The sequence below is a fragment of the Dama dama genome, chromosome 8 (assembly GCF_033118175.1).
Source record: "Dama dama isolate Ldn47 chromosome 8, ASM3311817v1, whole genome shotgun sequence".
NCBI classification, from domain to species: Eukaryota; Metazoa; Chordata; class Mammalia; order Artiodactyla; family Cervidae; genus Dama; species Dama dama.
In genome coordinates, this window is record NC_083688.1 from 38,506,450 (window position 1) to 38,516,553 (window position 10,104).

The 10,104-nt window shown below is 47.5% G+C and overlaps 1 protein-coding gene across 5 annotated transcripts; it reads left to right on the top strand.

Annotated features, from left to right (window-relative positions):
- Nucleotides 1–781: 781 nt before the first annotated feature.
- Nucleotides 782–9,568, top strand: METTL21A (methyltransferase 21A, HSPA lysine). Of its 5 annotated transcripts, none has more exons than XM_061148902.1 (4): nucleotides 782–901; nucleotides 1,741–1,920; nucleotides 3,162–3,273; nucleotides 8,871–9,568. In XM_061148902.1, the coding sequence occupies exons 2-4, from the start codon at nucleotides 1,774–1,776 to the stop codon at nucleotides 9,266–9,268; spliced, it is 657 nt and encodes a 218-aa protein (XP_061004885.1). In that variant the 5' UTR covers nucleotides 782–901; nucleotides 1,741–1,773; the 3' UTR covers nucleotides 9,269–9,568. The 5 variants fall into 5 exon arrangements, with proteins under 5 accessions (XP_061004885.1, XP_061004888.1, XP_061004889.1 ...); XM_061148905.1 differs by lacking the exon at nucleotides 782–901 and adding an exon at nucleotides 984–1,082; XM_061148906.1 differs by lacking the exons at nucleotides 782–901; nucleotides 8,871–9,568 and adding exons at nucleotides 1,120–1,332; nucleotides 8,451–8,864.
- The last annotated feature ends 536 nt before the right edge of the window (nucleotides 9,569–10,104 follow it).

Below are 10,104 nucleotides of genomic sequence, written 5' to 3' on the forward strand. Positions count from 1 at the left end.
GGCTCCTCTGCCCATGGAATTCTCCAGGCAAGAATCCTGGAGTGGGTTGCCATTTCCTTCTCCCATCCTGATGGCAGTGGACACTGGAAACGTTTAGGCATAAACTGAAGTTTTGGCTAGCATAGCTCATCAGTAGAGTGAGATCACCTGTTTGCTGGCTTTCAGCACCGCCCTCAGTGTGGCGATCTGCTCCCGTTTGGTGGGTGCTCAGTAGGGACCTGAGTTCGAGGATCTCTTCCATCAGGTCTTCCTTGTCTTTATCGATTACGGGGGCCAGCTCCCGTGCTGCAGCTCTTTGACGAGACAGTTGCAAGGACCGGTCCACGGCTTTCTGCAGATGTTTGATTTGGTCCCGGATTATGGCATTAAGGTTGTAGATATTCACTGGCTCTTTGCGAATGTCACTTGTATCTGATACTGGAGATGATGGTGGGGCAGTAATAACAGAGGGTATCGTAAAGCGGGAAAATCATACCGTTAATGCCCAGTTTAACTTCAGGGTCGACTCCGCCCAGTTTAAGTTCAGGATCGAGTCTGCGGTGGTCGCTATAGAACGCACCGCTTTAGACAGCGTGGATCCCCCACGAACTCCACTCTCGGCGGCCAGAGAAACTGACTTGGGGGCGCCGATACCTTGCGGACTCACGCAGCGGGAACCCCGCCCCACCATCTCCGCTCCGGGTCCCCACACTGCACCCGCCGCTCCGCGTCGCTGGCGCAAGGGGATCGCTTGTTCTGGGAAGGCGGGGGACCGGAAACGGGTGTCCCAGCGCCGGCCGCCCGCCCCCGCCCGGCCCGGCGGTCTACCGGCTCTCTGCCCCTTTAAAGCCGGTCATTTCCGCCGCCGACCTCGGGGGCGGGGAAAGCGGGGCGCGCGCCACGCGAGGCCGTCTCCGGAGCCGTAAGTACTGGCAAGGCCGTGCCGCGGGCCCCAGGGGCCCCGCCGGGCTCCCGGGCTGCTGGCCGCGCCCTCGGCGGGGAGGTTCCGGGCTCCCGGGGCGGGGTGAGGCCAGGCCGAGCCGGCGGCCCCTCTCCAGGCTCCCGCCCCTACCCCGCCGCTTCCCGTAGCCCCGGGGCCCGCGGTAATGACGTGTGTCCCTGTCCACCGCCCCTCTTTGGGGTTGGGGGGCGGGCGACTCCGGGGAGGGCGCCGAGCCGCGGCGGGGGGCCGACTCCATGCCGGACGCAGGGTCCCGCTCCCCGCGAGTGATTCAGAATCCCCGAGTGTCTTTCACTTTCCGTCTCCAGGAAATGGATCTGCGTAGACCGTGTATATCCAGCTGGTATCATAAAGCAGGATAATCACAACGTTAACCCCAGGTTGAAGTTCAGGTTCGAGTCCGTGGTGGTCGCCACTGAACGCTCCGAGGGAGAGGGAGCGAGGGGAGACCAACACAAAACAATAGTGCCCCGCCGACCGCCGCGGGTTGCAAGCCGCAGTCCACGCGGGCCCAGGCGGTTTAGAAAGCGCCACTTTCTCAGCGCCCTGAGCTGTCACCTCCACTTCGCTCACTCTTAGCGCGCTGCGAATTCACTGAGTGTATAGGGCATCCAGCACCTTTGGCATGAATTCAGAGCAAAATCTCACTTCCCAGGAGGGCCGTGCAAAAGGGATTAGAGACTCCCCCCCAACTCTTTCTTCTTTTGAACTTGTAACAACTGGCTTTGAGCATTTGGAGCTACTGAAGAGGTCATGCATTTTCTAGCTAGAGCCTCACTCAGGATTCTTTTGCCCCACAGCTTGGAGGGAGCAGAGAGCTGGGCGGGGGCGAGATGGCCCTGGTGCCCTATGTGGAGACCGCGGAGATGGGACTGCAGAGATTCCACAAGCCTCTGGCCACCTTCTCCTTTGCAAACCACACGATCCAGATCCGGCAGGACTGGAAGCAACTGGGAGTCGCAGCGGTGGTTTGGGACGCGGTAAGTGAGCCCCGGAGGCCTCTGAAAATATCAGCAATTGATGATAAAGACTGCTCTTATTTTTGAAAAGTAACAGCTTTATTGGCTTGTAATTCATATACTGTACCTTTCACTTAAGGTTGTTTTTTTTTTTAAGTAAATTCACAGTGGTGCAAGTACCACTATGCTCAGTTTTAAAACATTGCATCACCACACCCCATCCCCAGAAAACCTCTACCCATTAGAATCATTTTCCTGCCCCCCCGCACCCTCAAATAGATTCCATTTTAAGGGTGAGTAAAGAAAGCTGAGAGAAATTGAATGACTTGCCACCTGAGCCCCTAGCTGCTTTGGACACTTGTTTTTAAGTTTAACATTGCACAAAGAAAATGTCACTGACAAAGCCCCAAACGAAGATCATGTGTTTTCTTTTAAGTTTTCCATAGTTGTCATGATCAAAAAACGATATTGTAATTGCTGCTTTTTCCTCTCCCCAGCCCTGTTCTTTCAGCTGCTTGTGGCAGACTTGCCCTCATCCTCTAGCCACATCTGGGATTCAGTGGGAACTCAGGATTCAGTGAATACTGGATAAATGATTGGCATGGATACAGTTTTACAATCTTAACATTGTATTTGGGGTGTCAGAAACATTCAGGGATACAAAATATTGATATATCTGTAACCCAGTAGTACTGCTTCTAGGAATGTAGTCCAAGGTAACTACAAGAAAAGTTTTCTCAGAAAGAGTAATAAAGATACAGAATAGTAAGGAATGGGTGAATCTCCTTCATTCTCACCAAGAAGAGGAATTGCTCCGTATACTAATAGTATGTGGCCATGTCCCCTTTGGTTGTGGCCTTGCTGATCTGAACTCGGTTTAGGAACTGGACATTCCTTAAGCCAGATCACAGAGACTGTTCATGTCAGCTCTGCCAGAATGGTTTGTAAACCTCGAGTGTCAGAGTGCTGTGACGGAGAAGTTAACCTTCCCAGGTTGAGCAGGAGCTGGTCTCAGGTGGACAGAATGACTGACGGCTGCTTGTCCCCCTGAGGGCCTCTGGAGGGGCTGGGGGCAGCTGGGCGGTGGGACTCAGTATCCAGGCTTGCTCTAGGGGACCCTGCTGGCAGCAGCTGAGCTCCCTGGGTGCCCTTAACCTGGGAGTTGAGCGGAGTGGGTGCGTGGTAACTTCCAAAAGCACGGAGCCTGCTGGAAATCCTCCAGCACTTGTTGACCTTAACTATCACACTGTGTTTTGACTCAGGCTGTCGTTCTTGCCACGTATCTGGAGATGGGCACTGTCGAGCTCCGGGGCTGCTCTGCTGTGGAGCTGGGTGCTGGCACAGGGCTGGTGGGCATAGTGGCTGCCCTGCTGGGTGAGTGAGACGCAGGGCTCCCTCCGTGGGAGTGGAGGGGTCGCCTTTCCATGACACAGACCCATTGTTAGCTTCCTCCCTACTGGGTTACTGTCCTTCTCCTTGTACTTGTTAGGAGTCACGGGCCACAGCTGCTATGCTCACAACTTCGGGAAGGCTCATTCCTTCTCTCTCTCTCATTCCGTTATTTGTATTCTCATTGGAGACTGCTTTTCCCCCTTCAATTCTGTGATGATCTTAAGGAGACTGAGTTCAAAGAGAGTTATCTTATTCATGGATGGAGGTTTTTTTCTTTCTTTCTTTCTTTCTTTTTTTTTTTACAGTTTTAGGTACCGACCTCCTGCCTTGCAGGGGATGCAGGTTTGATCTCTGGTTTGGGAAGTTCCCCTGGAGAAGGAAATGGCAACCCACTCCAGTATTCTTGCCTGGGAAATCCCATGGACAGAGGAGCCTGGTGGGCTACAGTCCATGGGGTCTCAAGCGCTGGACATGACTTAGCAACTAAACCACTCTCCCTGTCTCTGTGTTTGGATTTACCCCAAGGAAGTAAGGAGAGCAGAAAATCTTTTACCTTTGTTGCTGAGGAATCTTTGGTGGTTTGTTCCTTTTAGGAAGGGCTGGGCACCCTGCAGTTTGAACTGACATCTATTAAACAGTATGTAGTTCTGACTTGATGTCAAAGTTTGTGTGGTTTTTTTTTTGCATACAGACATTAATTTAGGCCTAGAGCATTTTTAAGCTTCATTTCTATTTCACAATTCATTGACTCTTTGTTGACAAAGGGTTGACTGCTGACAAATTTTTTGATTCTTTTCTACAACTTCTGGATTGTGCAGTTCAAGCTATTCGATGATTGGGTAGAACTGCCTCTAAGATACCATATATACTATTTCTCACTTCAGTATTGTCAGCTGGGACTCTTGTTTCTGCTTCCCTGGGTCTGGGGTGGGGCCCAAGAGCCTGCATTTCTCATGAGCTCCCCAGTGATGACAGTGATGCCCAAACTGCTGGTCCTCAGACCACACTGGGGTGGTCAGGATCTAGAATTCCATCACGTGCATACAAATACTTGAGGACCCACTGAAACCCCACTTTTGTCCTGTTCTTTTTCTGGTAACATATCTTTTTCAGTATTCCTTTCTCTGTTTAGATTTTGCCTTCCCATGGGGAGCATAGGCAGGGGTGGTGGGTGGAAGTATGTACCTAGAAGCTGATTTAGGTCCATCTCTCTGACGTCACAGCAGTGGTAAAGAAACCACCTGCCAATGCAGGAGACGTAAGAGACATGGGTTTCCTCCCTGGTCGGGAAGATCCCTGGAGAAGGGAATGGCAACCCGCTCCAGTATTCTTGCCTGGGGAATCCCATGGACAGAGAGGCCTGGTGGGCTACAGTTCCCTGGGGTGGCAAAGAGTCGGACATGACTGAAGCGACTTAGCACACAAGCGTGTCTGATGTCACTGCCCTTCCAGTCACCGGGGAGGCCCTCACTGATACCATCTTTTGTTCTCACATTACATTAACCTTGTATCATCCCTATGTGTGTTAGGTATGTTTTAAAATTTTCATTTTGCCAGTGAAGCTGGAAGTTCTGGGAAATTAACACACTTTCTGAAGTCCTGATCAGTGTCGAGCTGAGACTCACACCAGGCTTGTCGGATACAGCAGCCTGAGTTCTTTTCTTTCTGCAACACTAACCCTCATCTTGGTGACGTGAGAGGAGTTAACTGGATGGAGAGATGAGGTTTCTTCTGTCTCTTCCTGAGAACAAGGGCCTCCTCACTGCTGTCAAGACAGAGTGTGGTGATGTGCTCAGCGTTAGAGGCCGACTAGGGGCTGACCTCTTTTTTTTTTCAATTTAATTTTACTGAAGCATAGTTGATTCCCAGTGTCATGCCAACTTCTGCACAGCAAAGCGACCCAGACATATATACACATTTTCCCCTATGCTCTGTCACAGCATACTAAATATAGTTCCCTGTGCTACACCGTGGACTTTGCTGCCATCCATCCCACATATAACAGTTTGCACCTGCTGATCCCAAACTCCCAATACTCCCTCCTGCCCACTCCCTCACCAGCCCCCAGCTGCAAGTAAGCACTCCACCGCTTCTGACTTCTTTTAACTCTTACTAGCTATGTTACTGGAGAAGGCAATGGCACCCCACTCCAGTATTCTTGCCTGGAAAATCCCATGGACGGAGGAGCCTGGTGGGCTGCAGTCCATGGGGTCTCTAAGAGTCCATGGCTCAGACACAACTGAGCGACTTCACTTTCACTTTTCACTTTCATGCATTGGAGAAGGAAATGACAACCCACTCCAGTGTTCTTGCCTGGAGAATCCCAGGGACGGGGGAGCCTGGTGGGCTGCCGTCTATGGGGTCGCACAGAGTTGGACACAACTGAAGAGACTTAGCAGCAGCAGTAGCAGCAGCTGTGTTACCTTAGGCAAGTTGCTGAATTTCTAAACCTCTGTTTCCCAATAGAATGGGGATAATGACCGTATTCACTGCCCAGAGAGGATCAAATGAGATCGTGCGTAGACATCTATAGGTCATTGACTGGTACAGAGTAAATGCTCAGAATGTGTTCATAGCCCCTCTGCATGTTTGTTTCCAATCTGGAAGTCTGAGTTTGTGGGCTTGGCAAAGCCAGGATAAGGTTCTTCAAAGACCATCCCAGAGCCAGGGACTAGTTAGTTGTTGCCACGAAGGATGGGGCCTCTGGGAGGGACCAGAACACAGGATGGCAGACGGTGTGCCCGTGGTTGCCCCGGAAGTACCTGCTGCCTCATTTCTGCAGCGCCCCGGGGCTTGGTGTCTGCTCTGCCCCCCAGCCCTGTCACGTCCAACTCTAGGCGGTGGTTCCGTGTGTCTGTCTCTCCTGGCAGGCTGAGGCTCCCGAGGAAGGGAGCAGTGTCTGTGTGTCCCTGGCGCTAATACGCAGCTGGCACACAGCAGGTGCCCAGATAGCTTTGGAATGAAAGATGAACTCGAAAATCAGGAAAATTCCTGTTTGTTGTAAAAATGATACTACTCTATTACAAAAATAGCCCTAGAAGCAGTCCAAAAAAAAAAAAAAATGGAAAAACCCACCAAAGATTCTGGTTGTTCACGACTTTACAACATCATTACCATTAGCATTTTGGTGTGTTTCCTTCTTTTCCTTTTCTCCATCCTTATTTTTAAGAATTTATTTTTAATTGAAGAGTAATTACTTTATCATGTGTTGTTTTCTGGCATACAACAATGTGAATTAGCCATAAATATACATATGTCCCTCCTCCGTGAACCTCTCTCCCACCACCCACCCCATCCCACCCTCTAGGCTGAAACACGGCACTGGGTTGAGCTCCCTGTGTTTTGCAGTAGCTCCCCCCTGGCTATCTGTGTTACGTATGGTAATGTATATGTTTCAGGACTGGTTTCTGTACGTATCCCGCCCTGTCCTTCCCCAACTGTGACCACAAGTCTGTTCTGTGTGTCTGCGTCTCTATTCCTGCCCTGCAAATAGGTTCATGAGTACCACTTTTCTAGATTCCACTGATTTGTTAATATACAATGTTTGTTTTTCTCTTTCTGACTGACTGCACTCTTATAACAAGCTCTCGATTCATCCACCTTACTAGAACTGACTGAGATCCACCCCTTTTTGTGGCTGAGTAATATTCCATTGTATTTATGTACCACGACTTCTTTACCCACTTGTCTGTGGATGGATATCTCGGTTGCTCCTGTGTCCAAGCTGTTGTAAACGGTGCCGCTGTGACCACTGGGGTCCATGTGGCTTTTTCAGTCGTGGTTTCCTCAGGGTATATGCCCAGTAGTGGGGTTGCTGGGTCATATGGTCGTTTCAGTACTAGTTTTTTAAAGGAATCTCCATCCATATTTTAATCATAGTTATAATAGTGATTCCATACAGGTGCCTATGCATTTGGTTATTCCCCCACCTAAGTTACCTTCTCAGTGAGGACTTCCCTTTCAAACCAACTCTCTTACTTCCTGATGTCTTGTATCTCTCTTTCCTGCTTTATTTTTTTCCTTAGTGCATACCTTCGACTAACATACTGGATATCCTACTTTTAAAAACACCCCTTGCTGCCTGTCTCCTCCCTTAAATGTAGATTCTGTGAAGGTAGGGGTCTTTGTCCCATGGCTGATGGCAGCCACTTGGATATTTATGGAATTGGTGGATGTTTTGGGGGAATGGTCAGCTGACAGTATGATTCTGCTGAAACTTGGGGCACACTTGGCAGGTCAGAAGTAGCCTCAGTAACCTCTGAGGCAGCATTCGAGGAGGTCTCCATCTAAGAGCTGTTAACGTGAACACTGAGCTGACGTGGAAAACCACACCACTCCAGTGCTGACCGCAGAGTGCTCTGTAGACTGGTGGGAAGTCCAGGGGGGAAGTCCTAGGTCAAAGTAGGAAAAGGCTTGTTACCAAGAGAGACGGAAAGTATCCCTGAATTCTACTCACCAGGCAGCATTCTGACTAGCAGCAGTGATAGGTGCATGCATCTGTCAGCTTGCACATTTTCACAGTATCACACTCAGGACTGAGTCACATGTCCAACTGAATTATATACTCTTGCATGTCAAGATAAGAAACCTTCAGTATAAACTGTACTGAAATGGTGCTGCCAACAGCTCTTCTGGGATCCTCTGGGGGATTGCCCATGAAGATTGCAGACTGAAGGATGCAGATGAGAAATAATTTATGAAAGAATGAAATGTAATGTTTATGTTTTAGAATTTACAGGGTTAAAACCAAGCAGGATTGTGTACCATAGTGTTAATGCAAGGTAGATGAGGTGTTTCAGGGCTGACCTTATGTAGTTGCTTCACCTGAAGGGTAACTACCAGTTCGGACTTCTCTCTGCCATACTGGTTCAAAAAGTTCAATCTCTTAGTTCATTGTAAACAACCCACAAGAAACAGATGAATACAATACTGCCTCCTTCATTTTACACATTGCTTGTAGAAACTTAGCACGTAGAGAACATTATCTCACCTACCGGACTGTTAATACAATCTTGTGATTTTTAACTTTACCATTTTTCCATAATTATATATAAATTGCATGATTACATATCGATTGACTGCTTCCTGACAGCATAAGTAGAGGTAGATTGAAATTTCTTAGTAGCCAGTTAATGTTTTTTCTATGCTTCTTTTTAAAGCTCTAGCCCCAGAAAGGAGCCTTTCTGTGTTTAAGAGTATCTTGCTGTCTTCATTATCATTTGCGCCCAGATTTTTCATCTTTGGCTTTCATTTTGCCCTGAAGCCTACGGACTTGAAGATGGTAACCTAATGAATGAAGTATAATGGTAGACACCTGTGGAGGGTGGGCCACTTCTGCCTGCAGAATTCAGAAGCATAGGCTAGCTTGGGGACTTAGTATTTAATAGGCATAACTTCTGCAAACAGTAAGAAGCCATAGAGGCAAACCGAAGGTTTACATTTACCTGCAGGCGGTAGAGGAGGAGCTTCTGGCCATTGTTCAGGTGAAATGTGTAGAGAGGCTCCCCCTGCTGTTTAACTTGACCCCTCTCCTTATTAACTGTACTGATGTGCGCATTACTTTTTGTCCTACATTCTAGGTGCTCATGTGACTATCACGGATCGAAAAGTAGCGTTAGAGTTTCTTAAATCAAACGTTCAAGCCAATTTACCACCCCATATCCAGCCCAAAGCTGTTGTTAAGGAGCTGACTTGGGGACAAAATTTGGGGAGTTTTTCACCTGGAGAATTTGACCTGATACTTGGAGCTGATATCATATATTTAGAAGAAACATTCGCAGATCTTCTTCAAACATTGGAGCATCTCTGTAGCAACCACTCAATGGTTCTTTTAGCTTGCCGAATTCGCTATGAACGGGATTACAACTTCTTAGCAATGCTGGAGAGGCAATTTACTGTGAGCAAGGTTCACTATGATTCTGAAAAAGACGTACATATTTACAAAGCACAGAGGAGATGCTTGAGAGAGGACTTGTAATTGGTTCTAATTTATAAGAATGTCGTCACTGAGTCTATCAATTAAGGTCTTACATGGGGAATATAATCATATGTAATAAAGTAGCCCGCTGTACAAGGTTAACCAAAGGTTCTCGAAAGACAAGCAAATGTGCAGTTTTAAAACAAAGCAGCACTTTGTCCCATTGCTGTGACTTCTTTAGTTATATTTTACTAACTCTGAAATTCAAGTAACATTAAAGGAAAGTGTGAGATCTTGGTTTTTGTTGTTTCTGTATCCCATATGCTCCCTCTCAATAAACAATTTTCATTGATGCTGTGATGAAGGGTTGGTATAAAGAACTTGTTTTGGTGAGGCTAGGTCATGCAAATCATTTAAAACACATTGTAAGACATATGTTTATCCCAGTTTTCTAATTTTCCGAGTATAAGACAAGAAGTTTAATGTACATTCCCTGAGCTATTAATACTATTGAACTCTTTTGTCTGATGTATTTAGGCCTTAAGTACTTTTGGTTACTAGAGATTAGGATGTGAGTTTTCTAAGGTCTCATATGCTTTTTTGGTGTAATTTCAGATTTAGGTATATAAACAGAAGAGTAAATAAAAATAAAAATTTAGTTATTTTTTGGTAAGCTCCTAAAATGGGGAATAGGTTATCTTCAAACGCTGTAGTATCTCCCTTCAGCTTCACCCTTTCTCGAATGTTTTTGTATTTCTCAAGTGTTGTTTTGTAGCCTTTCCCTGCCTCCTCATGATGCACAGGATGACAGTAAAAGAAAAAGTTTTAGATCTTTCCATGGGAGGTTAACTCCCCAAGTCTCAGCTCCTTCCACATTGCACTTGTAATTGTTTATT

Bases quoted from the DNA above. Each gene is read 5' to 3' on its own strand.
- METTL21A (XM_061148902.1), top strand. From the start codon at position 1,774: ATGGCCCTGGTGCCCTATGTGGAGACCGCGGAGATGGGACTGCAGAGA. The intron at 1,921-3,161 runs GTAAGTGAGCCC...GTTTTGACTCAG, and splicing joins CAGCGGTGGTTTGGGACGCG to GCTGTCGTTCTTGCCACGTA. The intron at 3,274-8,870 runs GTGAGTGAGACG...CCTACATTCTAG, and splicing joins CATAGTGGCTGCCCTGCTGG to GTGCTCATGTGACTATCACG.